The sequence below is a fragment of the Salmo salar genome, chromosome 01 (assembly GCF_965601325.2).
Source record: "Salmo salar chromosome 01, fSalSal1, whole genome shotgun sequence".
NCBI lineage: Eukaryota > Metazoa > Chordata > Actinopteri > Salmoniformes > Salmonidae > Salmo > Salmo salar.
The window spans coordinates 171,932,437-171,956,499 of record NC_138291.1 but is presented as its reverse complement, the minus strand read 5'-3'; the positions used below and the strand labels follow the sequence as shown (position 1 = coordinate 171,956,499).

Below are 24,063 nucleotides of genomic sequence, written 5' to 3'. Positions count from 1 at the left end.
AAGTACTCAATTGTCACACTTGACTAAAAGTAAGGATATGTTAATAGAAAATGACTCAAGTAAAAGTGAAAGTCACCCAGTAAAATACTACTTGAGTAAAATTCTTAAAGTATTTGGTTTTAAATCTTCTCAAGTTTCAAAAGTAAATATAATTGGTCAAATGTACTTAAGTATCAAAAGTAAAAATCATTTCATATTCCTTATATTAAGCAAACCAGACGGCATCATTTTCTTTTTGGGATTTAGCCAGGGGCACACTCCAACACTCAGACATAATTTACATTTGTGTTTAGTGAGTTCACCAGATCAGAGGCAGTAGGGATGACCAGGTATGTCCAGGGCCCATCGAGCTTGCCTAGAGTTGAGGCGCTTGGCAGTGCGGAGATATTCCAGGTCCTTGTGATCAGTCCACACTAGGAAGGGACGTTCTGCCACCTCTAACCAGTGCCTTCACACCTCCAACTCCATCTTCGTGTAACGCCTGTCGTTAGAATTAGACCAAGGTGCAGCAGAGGATGTGTATTCATTATTAACGATTTTAATGAACATAAACACTCTATACAAAACACGAAAAGAAACGACAGCAAACAGTCCTGTCTGGTCCCAAAATGAACACCACAGAAAACAATCCCCCACAAAACCCAAAGGAAAAACATGCTCCTTATGTGTGACTCCCAATCAACAACAACGAACTTCAGCTGTGCCTGATTGGGAGCCACACACGGCCCAAAACAAAGAAATACAAAAAACCTAGAAAAAGACCATAGAACGCCCACCCAATGTAACACCCTGGCCTAACCAAAATAAAGAACAAAAAACCCCTCTCTATGGCCAGGGCATTACAGTACCCCCCCCCCCCCCCCCCAAGGTGCGGACTCCGGCCGCAAAACCTGACACTGAAGGGGAGGGTCCGGATGGGCCTTCTTACGGCGGCGGCTCAGGTGCGGGACGTGGCCTCTGCTCCACCCTCGGCGTCGCCCTCTTAGGTGGCGCACCTGGCCGCGCCGAAGGTCTGGTGGGCGACCATGACTGCGCCCGCTGGCGGGCGGCGATGGCTGCGCCCGGCTGGCGGGTGGCGATGGCTGCGCCCGGCTGGCGGGCGGTGATGGCTGCGCCCAGCTGGCGGGCGAACCTGGTTGCGCCCGGCTGGCGGGCGGTGATGGTTGCGCCCGGCTGGCGGGCGACCCTGGTTGCGCCTGGCTGGCGGGCGGAGATGGCTGCGCCCGGCTGGCGGGCGGCGAAGACTGTGCCCGGCTGGCGGGCGTACCTGGCTGCGCCCGGCTGGCGGGCGTCCCTGGCGGCTCCGGCGGCACTGACCCAGGATTCACCAGGCTGAGGAGACATGTTAGAGGCCTGGCCCTAGGCGTAGGCACAGGACTCACCGGGCTGGCGGGCGGCTCTGACTGCTCCGGACAGGCGGGCGGCTCTGGCGGCTCCGGACAGGCGGGCAGCTCTGGCGGCTCCGGGACAGGCGGGCGGCTCTGGCGGCTCCGGACAGGCGGGCGGATCCGGCGGCTCCGGACAGGCAGGCGGCTCCGGCGGCTTCGGACTGGCGGGCGGCTCTGGCGGTTCCGGACTGGCGGGCGGCTCTGGCGGCTCCGGACTGGCGGGCGGCTCTGGCGGCTCCGGACTGGCGGGCAGCTCTGGCGGCTCCGGACTAGCGAGACCCACTGGAGGCCTAGTCCTGGGAGGTGGCACAGGACGGACCAGGATGGGGAGGCCCACTGGAGGCCTAGTCCTGGGAGGTGGCACAGGACGGACCAGGATGGGGAGACCCACTGGTGGCCTGGTCCTAGGAGGAGGCACAGGACGGACCAGGATGGGGAGACCCACTGGAGGCCTGGACCGAGGAGGAGGCACAGGATAAACCGGGCTGTGGGGGAGCACTGGAGTTCTGGTATGTACGCTCGACATGTAACATTTACATAAGCTGAAGTTTTTGAAGATAAAACATTTTAGGTGCTGGGTGCAGTTGATTCTAGGCTAATTGTAAAATAATATCATACTTTATATACTTTACAAAACATACAATAGGTTTGAATTTAATGTGCAACAAACAAAAAATAAATGTGCTCTCGATAATCTACTTGATAAAATAAAGGTTTAATAATGGCAAATAAATAAACCCCCCAAAAAGAGGGAAAGGAGGTTACGTACATAAGAGAAAGTCAACTAACATGATTTACTTCAAACGTCTCATTTGGAAAAGCCCCACAGGATTGATTGTATGTAGAGTATCAAAACTCACTGTTTTCACAACTCCATATGTGTAGTTCCCTATCAGAATCATAACTCAAATAATGTAATCATAGTTTAGTATTAAACAAATAACAGTTATAGAAACACAGACATGTTTAAGACTCTTGAAATGAAATGAACCATTGGATTAAATAGTTTTTTGGCAAAATGAAATTGACAAGCCTATTGAAACTGATTATTGATTAGGCCTATTGAAATTCTGTAGGCTGTTAGAAAGGAGGGAGGAGGCAGGGGATACCTAGTCAGTTACACAACTGAATGCATTCAACTGAAATGAGTCATCCCCATTTAACCCAACCCCTCTGAGGGGAGGTGTTTTACGCTGAGTTGCAACATGCAATCATCCAACCAAAATGTGTTTAGGGCCCTCATGGCTAGAGCCCGCCCATCACATAAGGCTATAGAGACAGTAATGATTCGTTAGATCACTTTAAAATCAAACAAACACAGCACATGACAGACGGCACAGCTCAAACATGAGTTCCCTGGATAATCAGATAGGTAAGTACACTCAGTTAATAGTATATTAACGTTCTTGTTGTATATATGATACTTGTATGAAAGGAAGTTAAATGTAATAATATCGTAGACTACTGTAGTGCAAACCCATCAGGTCAATGCAATAATACTTTATATATTTTGTTCAGTTATCGTTAAACGGGTCAATGTACACAAAGTAGGCTCCTTTATACTAACTTTTCATTCAACTAACAGTAAACATGTAGAAATACTGCTGTCAAACATACAGTATATTAAGTATATCCAATTTAGCTAAATTCAAATTACTTTATTGTGAAATGCCAGATCTTCTTTTGTGGTTGACACAATCAATAATAAATACAGAGACACTCACTGTTCATCAACAATTACATCCGTTCATAATAGGATCTCTGTGCATTGTCAATATCTGTAAATATTTTTTCTTTTTTTCTTATGAGGGTGCTGTCCACAAACAGGAAATGATTACCCTCTTAAGTGAAACATTCAAGTTGATTATTTTGTTTATTAATAAATAACAACCTTAACTGAAACACAAGCCAGTACCCAGTTGACAGCTTTTCATTGTTTTTCTCTTTTTTCTAAGTAAATGTGTCGGGGTAAAAAGGACACCATCAGCTGCATGTTTAATTAGCACAGGTCTCTTAGTTTCCTGCACATTTGTTTTTCTGCATATGTATTGAGCTTGATATTGTGAGGCTCACAATTATTTGATTGGACATGTCATGTGATTGAGCGGGCTCTACCTGGAATATCAGAAGAATAATATGACTCAAAGTAACATCACATGAATCTATGGTCAATAAAATATACCGTAGCCAAAAGGACAATGCCAATTGATCGAAATCTTGAAAAGGTGTAAACATTGCAAACATGCAAATCTGTGCCAATAGTGAAGAACTTGTCTTTGTCACCCAACAGAGCAGCCAAACCAAAAAGATGAGCTGAGGATTGTTTTGGTTGGGAAGACTGGAGTTGGGAAAAGTGCAGTAGGAAACACCATCCTGGGAGAAAGCGCATTTATGTCTAAGTTATCTTCCTCCTCTGTGACATTGGCGTGTGACAAAAACAAAAAGGACATGGATGGGCAAAAAATTGCTGTCATCGACACTCCAGGCTTGTTCGACACCAAATCTACCCAAGAGGAGATAGTGAACGAGATCAAAAAGTGCATCACTTTCTCTGCTCCTGGTCCCCATGCGTTCCTGATTGTGATCCAGCTGGGTAGATTCACAGACGAGGAGAAAGAGGCGGTGAACATCCTCCAGCAGATCTTTGGCAAAGAGGCAGAAAAGTACACCATCGTGCTTTTCACTCGTGAAGATGATCTACAGGGAGAAAGTATTAAATCATTCATTATGGGAAGTGAAGTTAGTGCAGATTTAAAAACCTTGGTCTTTGGAGCATGCCATGGGAGATATCATGCCTTCAACAACAGAGACCGCAATAATCGCTCTCAGGTCTCTGAGCTGCTTGAGAAGATCAACAACATGACCATAATGGATGGAAGACAGCACTACTACACCAACAAAATGTTCCAAGAGGCTGAGAGAGCGATTGAGGAGGAGAAAGATAGGATTCTGAAAGAGAATGAAAATAAGACATTGATAGAGACTGAAGCACTGAAAGGTAAATATGGAGGAATTGCCCTGGATCGAGCAATCAAGGAGCTGATGCAAAAAAAGGAGAGAGAAGCAAGAGAGGGAGCTGAAAAAAATATTGCATATTTGAAAGCAGCTGCCTTCACTCTTGTTGGAGTGACTTTTGGAGCCCTCACGAAAGGAACCTGCAATGTACAATGACAGACAACAGTTTTGCCTGACTTAGTGTTTGCTGAAACAAGCACAAATTATACAGAAACACACTTATTTTACATAACGGGATACATTTACATAGGCTTAAGTTTTTGAAGATAAAACATTTTAGGTGATGGGTGCAGTTGATTCTAGGCAAATTGTAAAATAACATCATACTTTGTATACTGTCCAGATGTATCTATTTTTTCATGTTCATTCAAATTTCACAGCTATATCCAGATATATTCTATTTTTTTTAATATACAATACCTACTGTAGTTGTCATTTTTCATTTTAGAGTGTCAGTGTCAGGTTTTGCGGCCAGAGTCCGCACCTTGGGGGGGGGGTACTGTAACGCCCTGGCCATAGAGAGGGGTTTTTGTTCTTTATTTTGGTTAGGCCAGGATGTTACATTGGGGGGGCATTCTATGTTCCTTATTCTATGTTTTTGTATTTCTTTGTTTTGGGCCGTGTGTGGCTCCCAATCAGGCACAGCTGAAGCTCGTTGTTGCTGATTGGGAGTCACACATAAGGAGCATGTTTTTCCTTTGGGTTTTGTGGGTAATTGTTTCTGTTAGTGTTTTGCACCTGACAGGACTGTTTGGCTGTCGGTTTTCTTGTTTTGTTTTGTATAGTGTTCTTTCTGTAATTAAAATAATGATGAAGACTAACTCCGCTGCACCTTGGTCTACTCTCTCTCACGACAGCCCTTACAGAATTACCCACCACAAGAAGACCAAGCAGCGGAGAAGAGGGCAGATGGAAGTCCAGGAGGACTATAGGAAGCAGCGCGCTCGGGAGGAGATGGCATCCTGGTCGCTGGAAGTATTGGAGGCAAGAATAGACTGGACTTGGGAACAGCTATTTGACCATTGCAGCAACCTGCCGGGGAAGCAGGTGGAGGTGAAGAGGCAGCCCCAAAAATTATTTGGGGGGGGGCACACGGGGAGATTGGCGGAGTCAGGCGTTAGACCTGAGCCAACTCCCCGTGCTTACCGGAAGCGGCGTGGTACTGGTCAGGCGCCGTGTTATGCGGTGGAGCACATGGTGTCTCCAGTGCGCGCTCATAGCCCGGTGCGCTACATCCCAGCCCCCCGCAAGTGCCATGCGAGGATGGAACCAGAGCCAGTCAGGGTGAAGTTGGAGGTGAGCGAAGGGAGTGAAGTAGAGACAGTGAAGGAGTTGATGGGGAGATTGGAGGAGAGAGATATGAGAGAGCTGCTGTGTTGGTGCATGAGGCACGACATTCGCCCTACGGAGCGTGTCCTCGAGTTGATGTCACCTGAGTCAGCTCTCCATACTCGTCCTGAGGTGCGTGCTAGCCGTCTGGTGAAGACTGTGCCAGCCCAACGCACCAGGCCTCCTGTGCACCTCTCCAGCCCTGCACGTCCTGTGCCTGCGCCCAGAACCAGGCCTCCTGCATGTCTTCCCAGCCTGGTGAGTCCTGTGCCTGCGCCCAAATCCAGGCCTCCTGCATGTCTCCCCAGCCTGGTGAGTCCTGTGCCTCCTCCTGGGACCAGGCCTCCAGTGGGTCTCCCCAGCCTGGTTTATCCTGTGCCTCCTTCTCGGACCAGGCCTCCAGTGGGTCTCCCCATCCTGGTCCGTCCTGTGCCACCTCCCAGGACTAGGCCTCCAGTGGGTCTCGTCAGTCCGGAGCCGCCAGAGCCGCCCGCCAGTCCGGAGCCGCCAGAGCCGCCCGCCAGTCCGGAGCCGCCAGAGCCGCCCGCCAGTCCGGAGCCGCCAGAGCCGCCCGCCAGTCCGGAGCCGCCAGAGCCGCCCGCCAGTCAGGAGCCGCCAGAGCCGCCCGCCAGTCCGGAGCCGCCAGAGCCGCCCGCCAGTCCGGAGCCGCCAGAGTGGCCCGCCTGTCCGGAGCCGCCTGTCCGGATCTGCCAGAGTGGCCCGCCTGTCCGGATCTGCCAGAGTGGCCCGCCTGTCCGGATCTGCCAGAGTGGCCCGCCTGTCCGGATCTGCCAGAGTGGCCCGCCTGTCCGGATCTGCCAGAATGGCCCATCAGCCGGGCGCAGCCAGGGTCGTCCGCCAGCCGGGCGTAGCCATCGCCGCCCGCCAGCCGGGCGCAGCCAGGGTCATCCGCCAGTCGGGCGCAGCCATCGCCACCCGCCAGCCGGCGCAGCAAGGGACACCCGCCAGTCGGGCGCAGCCATCGCCGCCCGCCAGCCGGGCGCAACCAGGGTCGTCCGCCAGCCGGGCGCAACAAGGGTCGCCCGCTAGCCGGACGAAGTCAGGGTCGCCCACCAGACCTTCGGCGCGGCCAGGTGCACCACCTAAGAGGGCGACGCCAAGGGTAGAACAGAGGCCACGTCCCGCACCTGAGAAGAACAGAGGCCACGTCCCGCCGTAAGAAGGCCCATCCGGACCCTCCCCTTCAGTGTCAGGTTTTGCGGCCGGAGTCCGCACCTTGGGGGGGGGGGGGGGGGTACTGTAATGCCCTGGCCATAGAGAGGGGTTTTTTGTTCTTTATTTTGGTTAGGCCAGGGTGTTACATTGGGTGGGCGTTCTATGTTCTTTTTCTATGTTTTTGTATTTCTTTGTGTGGCTCCCAATCAGGCACAGCTGAAGTTCGTTGTTGTTGATTGGGAGTCACACATAAGGAGCATGTGTTTCCTTTGGGTTTTGTGGGGGATTGTTTCTGTTTAGTGTTTTGCACCTGACAGGACTGTTTGGCTGTCGGTTTCCTTGTTTTGTTTTTGTATAGTGTTCTTGCTTAATTAAATTCAAAGATGAACACATCCCCCGCTGCGTATTGGTCCACATTCTCAGACGATGACTTCTCTGTTTCGTCTGACGAAGAAGACAGCCGTTACAGAATCTCAATAGTTGTATAAGAACTTGTTAGGCACTTTATTAGGCTACACCCTAACAGCATTGTTAATAAGCATTCTTAAAACACCGACACAAATGTTCCAACCCTGATTGATTGACTACTGGCTCTTTGTCACCTGAAACACAACATTGCGTGCAGTTCTGCATCCTCCTCACAAACAAAGTGAAACTAGGCCTGCAGTCGTGGCAAAAAAAAACAAATATTAATTTTCAAAGTCTGCTGCCTCAGTTTGTATGATGGCAATTTGCATATACTCCAGAATGTTATGAAGAGTGATCAGATGAATTGCAATTAATTGCAAAGTCCCTGTTTGTCATGCAAATGAACTGAATCCCCCAAAAACATTTCCACTGCATTTCAGCCCTGCCACAAAAGGACCAGCTGACATCATGTCAGTGCTTCTCTCGTTAACCTGTTTGGGCTAGGGGGCAGTATTGACACGGCTGGATAAAAAACATACCCGATTTAATCTGGTTACCACTCCTACCCAGTAACTAGAATATGCATATACTTATTACATATGGATAGAAAACACCCTAAAGTTTCTAAAACTGTTTGAATGGTGTCTGTGAGTATAACAGAACTCAAATGGCAGGTCAAAACCTGAGAGATTCCTTTACAGGAAGTGGCCTGTCTGACCATTTCTTGAACTTCTTTTCCATCTCTATCTTTTACTAAGGATCTCTGCTCTAACGTGACACTTCCCACGTCGTCCATAGGCGCTCAGAGCCCGGGAAAAAACAGAATGTCGTCATTCCAGCCCCAGGCTGAAACACATTATCGCCTTTCTCAAGTGGCCGATCAAGGGACTCTGGGCTTATGCGCGTGACCCGACCGCCCCTGCCTTTGTGATTTTTTCCTCTGTTTGCCGAAAAGGAGATTCCCTGTCGGAATATTATCGCTTTTCTACGAGAAAAATGGCGTAAAAAATTGATTTTAAACAGCGGTTGACATGCTTCGAAGTACGGTAATGGAATATTTCGAATTTTATTGTCACGAATTGCGCCATGCGCGCGACACTTTACCATTTCGGATAGTGTCTGGAACGCACGAACAAAACGCCGCTATTCGGATATAACGATGGATTATTTTGGACCAAACCAACATTTGTTATTGAAGTAGACGTCCTGGGAGTGCATTCTGACGAAGACAACAAAAGGTAATCAAACTTTTATAATAGTAAATATGATTATGGTGAGTGCTAAACTTGCCGGGTGTCTAAATAGCGAGCCCGTGATGCCTGGGCTATGTACTTAGAATATTGCAAAATGTGCTTTCACCAAAAAGCTATTTTAAAATCGGACATATCGAGTGCATAGAGGAGGTCTGTATCTATAATTCTTTAAATAATTGTTATGCTTTTTGTGAACGTTTATCGTGAGTAATTTAGTAAAATGTTAGCGAATTCCCCGGAAGTTTGCGGGGGGTATGCTAGTTCTGAACGTCACATGCTAATGTAAAAAGCTGGTTTTTGATATAAATATGAACTTGATTGAACAAAACATGCATGTATTGTATAACATAATGTCCTAGGGTTGTCATCTGATGAAGATCATCAAAGGTGAGTGCTGCATTTAGCTGTCTTCTGGGTTTTGGTGACATTATATGCTGGCTTGAAAAATGGGTGTCTGATTATTTCTGGCTTGGTACTCTGCTGACATAATCTAATGTTTTGCTTTCGTTGTAAAGCCTTTTTGAAATCGGACAGTGTGGTTAGATTAACGAGAGTCTTGTCTTTAAATAGCTGTAAAATAGTCATATGTTTGAGAAATTGAAGTAATAGGATTTTTAAGGTTTTGAAAATCGCGCCACAGGCTGCAAGTGGCTGTTACGTAGGTGGGACGCAAGCGTCGCACCTAGCCCATAGAGGTTAACACAGGTGTGAGTGTTGATGAGGACAAGGTTGGAGATCACTCTGTCATGCTGATTGACTTTGAATAACAGACGGGAAGCTTCAAAAGGAGGGTGGTGCTTGGAATCACTGTTCTTCCTCTGTCAACGATGGTTAACTGCAAGGAAATACGTGCCGTCATCATTGCTTTGCACAAAAAGGGCTTCACAGGCAAGGATATGGCTGTCAGTAGAACTTCAAGGAGAGTGGTTCAATTGTTGTGAAGGCGGCTTCAGGGCGCCCAAGAAAGTCCAGCAAGCGCCAGGACCGTCTCCTAAAGTTGATTCAGCTGCGGGATCGGGGCACCACCAGTACAGAGCTGGCTCAGGAATGGCAGCAGGCAGGTGTGAGTGCATCTGCACGCACAGTGAGGCGAAGACTTTTGGAGGATGGCCTGGTGTGAAGAAGGGCAGCAAAGAAGCCACTTCTCTCCAGGAAAAGCATCAGGGACAGACTGATATACTACAACAAGTACAGGGATTGGACTGCTGAGGACTGGGGTAAAGTCATTTTCTCTGATGAATCCCCTTTCTGATTGTTTGGGGCATCCGGAAAAAAGCTTGCCCGGAGAAGACAAGGTGAGCGCTACCATCAGTCCTGTGTCATGCCAACAGTAAAGCATCCTGAGACCATTCATGTGTGGGGTTGCTTCTCAGCCAAGGGAGTGGGCACACTCACAGTTTTGCCTAAGAACACAGCCATGAATAAAGAATGGTACCAACACATCCTCGAGAGCAACTTCTCCCAACCATCCAGGAACAGTTTGGTGACGATCAATGCCTATTCCAGCATGATGGAGCACCTTGCCATAAGGCAAAAGTGATAACTAAGTGTCTCAGGGAACAAAACATCGATATTTTGGGTCCATGGCGAGGAAACTCCCCAGACCTTAATCCTGTTGAGAACTTTGGTCAATCCTCAAGAGGCGGGTGGACAAACAAAAACCCACAAATTCTGACAAACTCCAAGCATTGATTAAGCAAGAATGGGCTGCCATCAGTCAGGATGTGGCCCAGAAGTTAATTGACAGCATGCCAGGGCGGATTGCAGAGGTCTTGAAAAAGAAGGGTCAACACTGCAAATATTGAGTCTTTGCATCAACTTCATGTAATTGTCAATAAAAGCCTTTGACACTTACTGTATGAAATGCTTGTAATTATACTTCAGTATTCCATAGTAAGATCTGATAAAAATATCTAAAGACACTGAAGCAGCAAACTTTGTGGAAATTAATATTTGTGTCATTTTCAAAACTTTTGGCCACGACTGTAAACTTGAAAGGGCTGAATACGTGTTTTCACAGCAGCTATGAAGCAGACATTGGCTAGCGAGCCACCTCCAATAATTAACATAATGTCATGTCAAAAAAGAACAGTTGTTGTTTTACATGACAGGCCCTCAGGATGCAAATGTTTATTCTTGTCCAGGGCTGACACATCTGATTCAACTAAAGAATGCAAGTAGGAGAACAGTTCATATTTGTCATTCAAAAGGAATGTGGCCCAATAGAAAAATCTGACAAAACTACTAATTTACGGAATATATTTATATCTATAAAATAGATAAGGCCTAGGTAATATTAGGAGAACAAAACATCGGAATGCTTTATTGAATAAGGCATGGTTTGAATTGCTCCATTTCACTGTCATTAAAATGGAAAAAGCAAAACAGCAGTTCAATTTGGATCCAGGCTATAGTTTAAAGAAAATACAATTATATATAAGAGTTAAGCAACTTGGACAATGATAATCACCTATATAGTATACCAACTCCCCAAAGGGAGCACGTTTTCTTAGAGCATTGATAGCATGCAGGTCTCCGGACCGAGACATTGGGGGTTCGATTCCACCTTCTGACAGATCAATCTCCCTCCTTTCCATTACAATACTTTATGGAGTATATTTCAAGTAAGCATTTCATTGGACGGTGTATACCATGTGTATCCTGTACATACAAATAATAAAACTTGAAACTAGTGTATTCCTCATTGTTTTCAAGTTTTGCAGAGCTAAAATAAACTTTAAAAAAATATGTTACAACAATTCTACATAACAGCAGCTTATGAGCTTGGTGTAGGCACATAATTATTCACCACCATATTACAGTACATGTTATTAAAAATATCCAATTAAACAATATACTGTATATAGAAAAATCGAGTGTACAAAACATTAAGAACATCTGCTCTTTCCATGACAGACCAGGTGGGTCCTGCTTTTAATTACGTTTAGCTTATAAACGCTTCATAAAGACTTCATAATGCCTTCATAAGCACCACATACATGTTTTACAAAGCATTTATAACCGTGTCATGCTTAAAAAAGTGTTCCTAATTGCAGCCTAACTGTGTGACATAATCACCAATTCGATTATGATATAAGCATGTGCTTTATAACGGATGAAATGTTGTGCTCATAGTTGCAGAAAGTAGTCTGGGGGTGCTGCAATGGGGGGGGGGGGGGGTTTGGGGTTGCCTGTGCTGCAGATGGCTGTCTCAGTCCGGTAATACAGGACTTTTAAAGGCCCTACTTTCGTGATATTTGTTTTCATATCATTTATTTTTTTTCTTGTGATTTTTCACCCTCAGCACCCCTACTTCCCGCGGCTATGGTTGTGCTGAAGGATGGCATATGCTCTAAAGCACTGGTTCTCAATCCTGGTCCTGGGGACCCAAAGGGGTGCACATTTTTGTTTTTCCCTAGCACTACACAGCTGATTCAAATGATCAACTCATAAAAAGGCTTTTTGTGCTAGGGCAAAAACTAAAATTGATTGAGGTTTGAGAACTTCTGCTCTAAAGTGTTGTCATGTTAGTCACGTACATTACACCTAATCTCGTTCACAGACACTTCCACCCAAACACACGGAAGGTTTGGTGGACCAATGCATCAAACTTGGCCTTGATTAGTTCGGCTTAGGTTTCAAATCAAATTTTAAGAAAATAAATTGTGGACATAGGCAGGGTTTAGCCATAATTATGACTTTTTGACTGTGTTTAGTGACTATGACAAATACTTTACTCAGTAAGGTCACACCTATAGAATTCTATGGTCACTCCCACTAAGGCCAACTTTGAATGGTTGATATCCCAGGCTTGTGTATGCAATAGCCTGGGGACAACGTTACATAAAGAAATACTTACCTTGATGAAAGCCCCCAACCTAAAGAAATTGATAGTGTCTTTCTTCTGAAATCAAGTTACTTGTTCCTCAGTACACAAACACAACAAAAACGAGCCCTATCGCGCGGTGCTGGGCCCAATCAGGTCTTTGAGACATTCACCCACTCCCCCGCTAAAAGATCAGCCACAAAATATTTGCACCAGTCTAACAGGTTGTAATCAAGCCCTGGTTTCCAGCATGGGAGCAGAAGAGGAATACCTGGTGCAGTAGTCTCAGGTTGGACTACTCCAAATCATATTGGTTCTGACACACACACACACACACACACACACACACACACACACACACACACACACACACACACACACACACACACACACACACACACACACACACACACACACACAAGCTTTGCAGGTCCATCAACTCATTTAAATACCTCTCACAACCTAGAGTAACCTGTGGATCATGAGAGAACCTTAAATCAGCATTACATGAATAGCTTATTTAATGACACTTCATGTAGTGTCCCGTAATACTTAGTTTGAAGTGAGACACCTTCGGTCTTTCATAACAAATACATAAAGACTCTATATCACATGGCGCTGTACTTACTATAAAGTTAAACACCTTCGGTCATTCATAGCACATACATAAAGGCTTAATGATGTAAACACAAAGGTATTAACACTTAGTGATAATTCCTTAACAGCTTAAACAAATAAACATTAAAGACATGTTTAAACCATAATGTAACGACCCTGCCCAGGGTCATTACAATACTTTTTTATTTTACCTTTATTTAACAAGGCAAGTCAGTTAAGAACAAATTCTTATTTACTTATTTCCTTTTATTTGTCCATTTTTAAAACAATACAAAATTAATGAAGTTTCAAAAAGCCTGCAATGCAATTACATTGAACATTACACAGATCTGTGAATAGTGTAGCTTGTCCCTGAGCTGGTGGATGAATGGTTTATTGCCTCTCTTAACAAAAAGAGTTAGCAGGTCTGTTAGGAAATGCCTTTGTCACACCATCTGGATAAGGGCATTTCTGTGCTGTGCCAGAAACTGTAAATGGAAAGATGGGAAACTCCATTCAATTAGTATTATTATATTTGTCTGTCATTTACTAATCTCATGACGTGACTATGAGACATAGCTGTATCTTGGGGATTTGTAATTAGCTGAACCTGCTAACTAGCTAAATTTCGGCTAGCTAGTAATTGATGTGAACCTAACTAAATTATTTGAATTAACGATTAAGGTTGCTACAGTATGTAATCTAAACCAACACTTAACTATAACAAACTCATTTAAATTACAATAAATAAAGGTTAACTTGTTTTTCGCTGTCCAATGGCAGCAGAAGTGGGGATTTGATTTGTGAACTCATCACATGATTAGCATCTCGTCAGCAACACAATAAAATACTTCCGGGTCAAGGAATTTCGAAAATGTTCAAAATAAAAGCCCCCCGCGTAATTGTAGAAAAGTGTCAATAACCATTCATGATATATTAAAAATAATTGTTAAACATTAACAGTGATTCATATTTGTTCATATTTAAGTGACATTTGCATTCAACTTGGGTTTTAAAACATGTTCCAAGGTCAAATAAATGTCCCCAATGTGAATCACTGTATATGGAATAGATATTGGCTTAGAGCAAGAACGATTCTGGGTGCCCCAGTAAAAGTACTGTAGTGTGGCTGGCCTTTTACTCCCATATTCCAATTGCGGCTGAATCACATCACATGTGAGCTTACTGCACGACAGAAAACCCGCTAACCAAACAACAGTGCAGGGCATGCTCACTGAATTAAAGGATAACTACATAAAAAATATACGATTCATCAATTTTTCCCAGACCTCAAAAGTCATCCCCTGATGTGGTTTAAGCATTGTGAACAACGAAAATACATTTTTGTTATTTTTATGGAATGGAAGTAGGCAAAAAAAAAAACGGATTTTAAAAGGCCCTACCAACGTTTTTTGCTGTGCATGACTGCACTTTAGAGTGTGTGTCATCTTGCAGCACAGCATTTTGGGGGAAATTGAGGTCAGGTCCATTATTGACTATGCACCTAAGAGGGAAAGAGGTTGTGCCATGCTAGAAATGTTTTAGTAAAATATAATATATACAATTTAGCGGACACTTATCCAAAGCAACTTACAGTCATGCGTGAATACATTTTTACATATGGTTGGTCCCAGGAATTGAACCCAGGCATTACAACTCAATATTAGTTTGTGTCTTTGTGACCTCAGCTGATGTAAAAATGGCTTTATAAATAAATGTAATTGATTGGAAGGTGTTCTTAATGTTTTTAACACTCAGTGTATAAGCCATAATAAGGGTGCACGACTCCAGTCCTTGAGGACTGAACATTATGCTGTTTTGTGTTCTTTTTTAATAACAGTTTTATATGAACTTGGTTGAACTCAACTAATATCAACTTATTCAAATAAAAGGTAAACCAACAGGAGTGAAATTTCAGTTGAGGACTGGAGATGAACCAAAATAGGAAAAGTAAGCAAACAGGTAGTCATGAGATGATCCTAGTGTGCTGGTTTCTTGTTACCCTTCTTTTCTCCAGGGGATGCGAGCCCTCCTCAACTTGACCACAAAGAACCCAACATCCACCGGCAGACTGAGGATGAAGCACGTCATGAGGAAGACGAGCAACAGCGCACTTCGTGTGAATGAGACCACCAGCTTTAGCCTCTTTCACTCATATCTATGTCTGGCTTACACAGTGGTGCCTAAACATACATGAGACACAACAGGATCAGTATGCATGGAGGGAGTCTGAGATGAATAGTAAGTCTTACCTACAGCACTGGTCAGGGGCGGACTGGGAAAAGAAAATACACACCAGCCCACATCACTGCATCCCACCCCCAACCTACACACCCTACTTACACATGCAGTACTGTTGACACATTTACATTTACGTCATTTAGCAGACGCTCTTATCCAGAGCGACTTACAAATTGGTGCATTCACCTTATGATATCCAGTGGAACAACCACTTTACAATAGTACATCTATATATTTTTTGGGGGGGAGGGTAGGGGGGAGGGTTAGAAGGATTACTTTATCCTATCCCAGGTATTCCTTAAAGAGGTGGGGTTTCAGGTGTCTCCGGAAGGTGGTGATTGACTCCTCTGTCCTGGCGTCGTGAGGGAGCTTGTTCTACCATTGGGGTGCCAGAGCAGCGAACAGTTTTGACTGGGCTGAGCGGGAACTGTGCTTCCGCAGAGGTAGGGAGGCGAGCAGGCCAGAGGTGGATGAACGCAGTGCCCTTCTTTGGGTGTAGGGACTGATCAGAGCCTGAAGGTACGGAGGTGCCGTTCCCCTCACAGCTCCGTAGGCAAGCACCATGGTCTTGTAGCAGATGCGAGCTTCAACTGGACCCAACAGTTACAGTAGAGCGTTTCTGTACCAGTGACTGGTGAGACATGGTCCTCCTCCTCTTTTTTATTTTGCTCATGATAAAAAATACAATATGTAAAAACACCACTAGAGATACACAGCTGTAACTGTTCCTCTGGAGATACAACTCACTACTATAACGGTTCCTCTGTCTGGAGATACAACTCACAACTATAACGGTTCCTCTGTCTGGAGATACAACTCACCACTATAACTGTTCCTCTGGAGATACAACTCACCACTATAACTGATCCTCTGTCTGGAGATACAACTCACCACTATAACGGTTCCTCTGTCTGGAGATACAACTCACCACTATAACTGATCCTCTGTCTGGAGATACAACTCACCACTATAACTGTTCCTCTGTCTGGAGATACAACTCACCACTATAACTGTTCCTCTGGAGATACAACTCACCACTATAACTGATCCTCTGTCTGGAGATACAACTCACCACTGTCGTGTCTTTTGCTATGCCGTATTAAGTGATATGACATGCTAACCTATAAAATCCTTTCTCTGTAATTAATATTACCTGATTAAGCTAATCATGTAAATGTAATTAACTAGAAAGTCGGGGCAGCACGGAAGAACGTTTATAGAGCCGTTATCTTCCGAATAAACTCTTAAAATACTTAGTCATATTTTACATCGATAGCAGTCAATATTAACCCTTATCTTATTTTCAGTCTCATAATGAAAGTTGTAAATTCTTGGCTATCTTCACGAACCCTGGCTAACAAGTTGAATCAGCAATACAAAATTGGGTTTAATTATTTATTTACTAAATACCTAAACTAATCACACAGAATTACAAATACACCGAATACAAATGATGTCATACATGATGGCTGGTTACACAAAGGAAAGGGGGTTGGGCTTGAATGAAAGAGCGGGAAGATTTAGGAACAGAGAAACAGCAGCTATGCTATCGTAAATACAGTATCTTATGCATTCTAAATTTCCGCCCATTTGGAAAAGGAAAATGCAATAAATATTTACTCTGAGCTGCGCTTCGGTAGATTGGTCGTAGATGCTGGCCGGGTTGGCCAACAGATCTTCCTGTCCTTGGAAGAATGTCTCTGGTGGTAAATTGGATACGTGGTGGTATCTTCGTCTGGTTGTTAGACTAGATCCGTCGTCCGTCCTTTCCTAGCCCACGTCTACAGCGGCCGCTGCTAACTCAACGGCTAGGAAGTATCACTTCTGTAGTGAATAAGCTCAAAGTTCATACGATTCGCCACCAAAGCTCACGCCGAGGTTGGCTTAGTTCTGTACTTGACATGTGTGTCCTTCTAACGTAGAGGCTGCAGACCTCACGTACTGGAACACGTGGTTATCTTTTCGTCAAAGGCTTATATAGTGGAGAGGGGGAAGGATGTGTTTCATCGTTTATAACCCCTGTCTCTTCACAGGGGTGGGCCACTGATCAAGCAGGGCACTTTCCTTATGAAAACCCAATTCTCTCATTTGGAAGCTAAAATTACATTTAATCTCCTAACAAACAATTTCAATATCAAACATTTCAATTGCATAACAATTCCATGTTACTCTGATAACTAGAGGGTGTATACTTTCTCAGGTACAGTTTATGTCGTCCTGTCATCAGTCATAATGTCTCAGATGACAACCGAACTGACATCCATACTCATTACGTTCCCAAGCATATTTCCAACTGGTTTTATTACCAAAATATGGTTCCTTTTCCCCATTTGTTTGATGTTCCCAGACTCTCTATATTTAACACAGGCTATTCAAGTCCTTCAGTAGGGTCAGAAAGAGAGGGGAAGGGAGAAAGGTATTTATGGGGGGGGGGGGGGGGGGGGGGGCGGGTCATAAACCTTACCCACAGGCCAACGTCATGACACCACTATAACTGACCCTCTGTCTGGAGATACAACTCACCTCTATAACTGATCCTCTGTCTGGAGATACAACTCACCACTATAACTGTTCCTCTGGAGATACAACTCACCACTATAACTGTTCCTCTGGCGATACAACTCACCACTATAACTGTTCCTCTGGAGATACAACTCACCACTATAACTGTTCCTCTGGAGATACAACTCACCACTATAACTGTTCCTCTGGAGATACAACTCACCACTATAACTGTTCCTCTGGAGATACAACTCACCACTATAACTGTTCCTCTGGAGATACAACTCACCACTATAACTGATCCTCTGGAGATACAACTCACCACTATAACTGTTCCTCTGTCTGGAGATACAACTCACTACAGGGGCGGAAATCCCGGGGGGGACGGGGGGACACACGACCCCCCCATCCTGGGAAAAATATGATTTGTCCCCCCCAATATATCACTGAAACATAACTATGTAATTTAAATAATATTAATAATACGCAATAAAAGCAATTGTGCTGATTATAGACACTTAATAGCGCGTTTTTAAGTTTCAAAAGATTGCGACCCCCCCGCCCTTTGCCTCACAATGGTTTGATCCACTGCCAGTTCCTTAGCTTGCTATGTAACTGCCGTGAGGTTCATCCAGTCAATCGCGCGCACACACACTAGCTGAATATGCAGAGCTAGCGCACAAATATTAACTATTAAGCTAGCTAGTACCTATTCCATTTATGTGGCGTCGTCAAAGATGGAATCAGCATGCAGATGATGAGTTAGTGCTTCAAAGTCCCTGTGATAAGGTTAGCGATAAACTGAAGTCCAAACTGAACAGAACTACACTCTCATCTACCATTGTCTTAAATATATTTAATGGTCTCGTTGCAAAAGCTAAATTGTCGCAAGGGAACTTTTATTTATTTATTTTATTTCACCTTTATTTAACCCGGGTAGCAAAGATTATAGCAAACACCACTGAAACTGAATTGGTGCTCGCTAGCTTTGCAAATTCAGCTATTGTTGGAAGCCAGCCAATATGAAACAAACTATTAAAATTGCAAAAGGTTGCAGCATATGTTGTGTAAATGGTGAACTCATACAGCTGTCAACTCTTGTCATTTTAATCCGTTTCACATTTGCTAGCTACCTTTTAGATCGAAGCCCATATAGAATGATTGAAGATGATAGAAGCCCATCTCCTACTGTAAATAACCTACACACTGTGTGTAGCCAGCCAGGTAGAAAAATGGCAGAAAAATAAAAGACGGACATCAGAGTATTTTTCAATACACCAAAACGCATAGTAAGAACCCTAGTAGCCTAATATCTCAAAGACTAGTTGATAAAATGTTCATAAGAAAGAAATGAAATTCTAATGGAAATGTTTCACAATGATGTCATTAGGCAGAGCAGGCAACAGATGGCACACAGACAGCAGAGTTGGGGACAGATATGCAGGTACTGTCAGAGACAGGGAGTCTCAGGTAAGTTTGTTGAGTCTTTGTTTGGCAACATTATGAAAGGTTCTCAATTTTTTTTACTTGTAAAATAGGAACATAATTGGAAAATGCCATGGATACCCCCACTCTCAACTTAAACTGGTGACTGAACTAAGATTTGTTAAAGGCAATGGTATTGCTGTTGTGATTAGTTGTGTAGTTTTGGGTACCGGTAGTTAGGAGTACGGCAAACACCTTATTTCTTTGGTTCCTCAATATACATTTACCATATTACAATGTAGGCTATGTGTTACAGCACTACTTTTGGTGTCCCCCTCAGGAATTGCTCTTGAGAAAATGTCATGTAATTGTCCCCTTCAAAGTGGATATCAGATTTTCGCCCCTGACTCACTACTATAACGGTTTCTCTGTCTGGAGATACAACACACCACTATAACTGATCCTCTGTCTGGAGATACAACTCACCACTATAACTGTTCCTCTGGAGATACAACTCACCACTATAACTGTTCCTCTGGAGATACAACTCACCACTATAACTGTTCCTCTGGAGATACAACTCACCACTATAACTGTTCCTCTGGAGATACAACTCACCACTATAACTGATCCTCTGTCTGGAGATACAACTCACCACTATAACTGTTCCTCTGTCTGGAGATACAACTCACCACTATAACTGATCCTCTGTCTGGAGATTACAACTCACCACTATAACTGATCCTCTGTCTGGAGATACAACTCACCACTATAACTGATCCTCTGTCTGGAGATACAACTCACCACTATAACTGATCCTCTGTCTGGAGATACAACTCACCACTATAACTGACCCTCTGTCTGGAGATACAACTCACCACTATAACTGATCCTCTGTCTGGAGATACAACTCACCACTATAACTGATCCTCTGTCTGGAGATACAACTCACCACTATAACTGTTCCTCTGTCTGGAGATACAACTCACCACTATAACTGATCCTCTGTCTGGAGATACAACTCACCACTATAACTGTTCCTCTGTCTGGAGATACAACTCACCACTATAACTGATCCTCTGTCTGGAGATACAACTCACCACTATAACTGATCCTCTGTCTGGAGATACAACTCACCACTATAACTGATCCTCTGTCTGGAGATACAACTCACCACTATAACTGATCCTCTGTCTGGAGATACAACTCACCACTATAACTGATCCTCTGGAGATACAACTCACCACTATAACTGATCCTCTGTCTGGAGATACAACTCACCACTATAACTGATCCTCTGTCTGGAGATACAACTCACCACTATAACTGATCCTCTGTCTGGAGATACAACTCACCACTATAACTGTTCCTCTGTCTGGAGATACAACTCACCACTATAACTGTTCCTCTGTCTGGAGATACAACTCACCACTATAACTGATCCTCTGTCTGGAGATACAACTCACCACTATAACTGTTCCTCTGTCTGGAGATACAACTCACCACTATAACTGTTCCTCTGTCTGGAGATACAACTCACCACTATAACTGATCCTCTGTCTGGAGATACAACTCACCACTATAACTGTTCCTCTGTCTGGAGATACAACTCACCACTATAACTGATCCTCTGTCTGGAGATACAACTCACCACTATAACTGATCCTCTGTCTGGAGATACAACTCACCACTATAACTGATCCTCTGGATATACAACTCACCACTATAACTGTTCCTCTGTCTGGAGATACAACTCACCACTATAACTGTTCCTCTGTCTGGAGATACAACTCACCACTATAACTGTTCCTCTGTCTGGAGATACAACTCACCACTATAACTGTTCCTCTGGAGATACAACTCACCACTATAACTGTTCCTCTGTCTGGAGATACAACTCACCACTATAACTGATCCTCTGGAGATACAACTCACCACTATAACTGATCCTCTGTCTGGAGATACAACTCACCACTATAACTGATCCTCTGTCTGGAGATACAACTCACCACTATAACTGATCCTCTGTCTGGAGATACAACTCACCACTATAACTGATCCTCTGTCTGGAGATACAACTCACCACTATAACTGATCCTCTGTCTGGAGATACAACTCACCACTATAACTGTTCCTCTGTCTGGAGATACAACTCACCACTATAACTGTTCCTCTGGAGATACAACTCACCACTATAACTGTTCCTCTGTCTGGAGATACAACTCACCACTATAACTGAACCTCTGGAGATACAACTCACCACTATAACTGATCCTCTGTCTGGAGATACAACTCACCACTATAACTGATCCTCTGTCTGGAGATACAACTCACCACTATAACTGATCCTCTGGAGATACAACTCACCACTATAACTGTTCCTCTGTCTGGAGATACAACTCACCACTATAACTGAACCTCTGGAGATACAACTCACCACTAACTGTTCCTCTGTCTGGAGATACAACTCACCACTATAACTGATCCTCTGTCTGGAGATACAACTCACCACTATAACTGATCCTCTGTCTGGAGATACAACTCACCACTATAACTGATCCTCTGGAGATACAACTCACCACTATAACTGATCCTCTGGAGATACAACTCACCACTATAACTGATCCTCTGTCTGGAGATACAACTCACCACTATAACTGATCCTCTGGAGATACAACTCACCACTATAACTGTTCCTCTGTCTGGAGATACAACTCACCACTATAACTGATCCTCTGGAGATACAACTCACCACTATAACTGTTCCTCTGTCTGGAGATACAACTCACCACTATAACTGTTCCTCTGGAGATACAACTCACCACTATAACTGATCCTCTGTCTGGAGATACAACTCACCACTATAACTGATCCTCTGGAGATACAACTCACCACTATAACTGATCCTCTGTCTGGAGATACAACTCACCACTATAACTGATCCTCTGTCTGGAGATACAACTCACCACTATAACTGATCCTCTGGAGATACCACTATAACTGTTCCTCTGTCTGGAGATACAACTCACCACTATAACTGTTCCTCTGTCTGGAGATACAACTCACCACTATAACTGATCCTCTGTCTGGAGATACAACTCACCACTATAACTGTTCCTCTGTCTGGAGATACAACTCACCACTATAACTGTTCCTCTGTCTGGAGATACAACTCACCACTATAACTGATCCTCTGGAGATACAACTCACCACTATAACTGATCCTCTGTCTGGAGATACAACTCACCACTATAACTGATCCTCTGTCTGGAGATACAACTCACCACTATAACTGATCCTCTGGAGATACAACTCACCACTATAACTGTTCCTCTGTCTGGAGATACAACTCACCACTATAACTGTTCCTCTGGAGATACAACTCACCACTATAACTGATCCTCTGGAGATACAACTCACCACTATAACTGATCCTCTGTCTGGAGATACAACTCACCACTATAACTGATCCTCTGTCTGGAGATACAACTCACCACTATAACTGTTCCTCTGTCTGGAGATACAACTCACCACTATAACTGTTCCTCTGGAGATACAACTCACCACTATAACTGATCCTCTGGAGATACAACTCACCACTATAACTGATCCTCTGTCTGGAGATACAACTCACCACTATAACTGATCCTCTGTCTGGAGATACAACTCACCACTATAACTGATCCTCTGGAGATACAACTCACCACTATAACTGATCCTCTGGAGATACAACTCACCACTATAACTGTTCCTCTGGAGATACAACTCACCACTATAACTGATCCTCTGGAGATACAACTCACCACTATAACTGTTCCTCTGGAGATACAACTCACCACTATAACTGATCCTCTGGAGATACAACTCACCACTATAACTGATCCTCTGTCTGGAGATACAACTCACCACTATAACTGATCCTCTGTCTGGAGATACAACTCACCACTATAACTGATCCTCTGGAGATACAACTCACCACTATAACTGATCCTCTGTCTGGAGATACAACTCACCACTATAACTGATCCTCTGTCTGGAGATACAACTCACCACTATAACTGTTCCTCTGTCTGGAGATACAACTCACCACTATAACTGTTCCTCTGGAGATACAACTCACCACTATAACTGATCCTCTGGAGATACAACTCACCACTATAACTGATCCTCTGTCTGGAGATACAACTCACCACTATAACTGATCCTCTGTCTGGAGATACAACTCACCACTATAACTGATCCTCTGGAGATACAACTCACCACTATAACTGATCCTCTGGAGATACAACTCACCACTATAACTGATCCTCTGGAGATACAACTCACCACTATAACTGTTCCTCTGGAGATACAACTCACCACTATAACTGATCCTCTGGAGATACAACTCACCACTATAACTGTTCCTCTGGAGATACAACTCACCACTATAACTGATCCTCTGGAGATACAACTCACCACTATAACTGATCCTCTGTCTGGAGATACAACTCACCACTATAACTGATCCTCTGTCTGGAGATACAACTCACCACTATAACTGATCCTCTGGAGATACAACTCACCACTATAACTGATCCTCTGTCTGGAGATACAACTCACCACTATAACTGATCCTCTGCTCTAGCCATTTGGTTGGCCTCCCTGTTGTTCTGTCTCACTGGCCAATCAGAACATGCTCCATGGCTAAATATGTGGTTGCTTCAAGTTGTGTATTTACGGGCTTTTATGTATTGCGTCCAATTTTAATGTTACTTAATGAATTTTTTTTAGCAAATTCAACGAAACGGGGGAAACCATTTTTTTGTAATAATATTTTTTTCTAAATACGAGATTCACCGGCACATCTTTCGAAATGCTGCGCTTCTGCTCTCAAAATCCATGCCAATAACTGTGTTACCGT

At 44.1% G+C, this 24,063-nt stretch overlaps 1 protein-coding gene across 1 annotated transcript; it reads left to right on the top strand.

The window, feature by feature from the left end:
* Positions 1-2,658: 2,658 nt before the first annotated feature.
* LOC106571108 (GTPase IMAP family member 7) lies at positions 2,659-5,224 on the top strand. The gene is made up of 2 exons (XM_014143791.3): positions 2,659-2,760; positions 3,679-5,224. Exons 1-2 carry the CDS (start codon positions 2,736-2,738, stop codon positions 4,557-4,559), a joined length of 906 nt encoding a protein of 301 aa, XP_013999266.3. The 5' UTR covers positions 2,659-2,735; the 3' UTR covers positions 4,560-5,224.
* The last annotated feature ends 18,839 nt before the right edge of the window (positions 5,225-24,063 follow it).

Excerpts from the sequence above, each read along its gene's own strand:
- LOC106571108 (XM_014143791.3), top strand. The coding sequence starts at position 2,736 with ATGAGTTCCCTGGATAATCAGATAG. Across the intron at positions 2,761-3,678 it reads TTCCCTGGATAATCAGATAG|AGCAGCCAAACCAAAAAGAT; the intron begins GTAAGTACACTC and ends GTCACCCAACAG.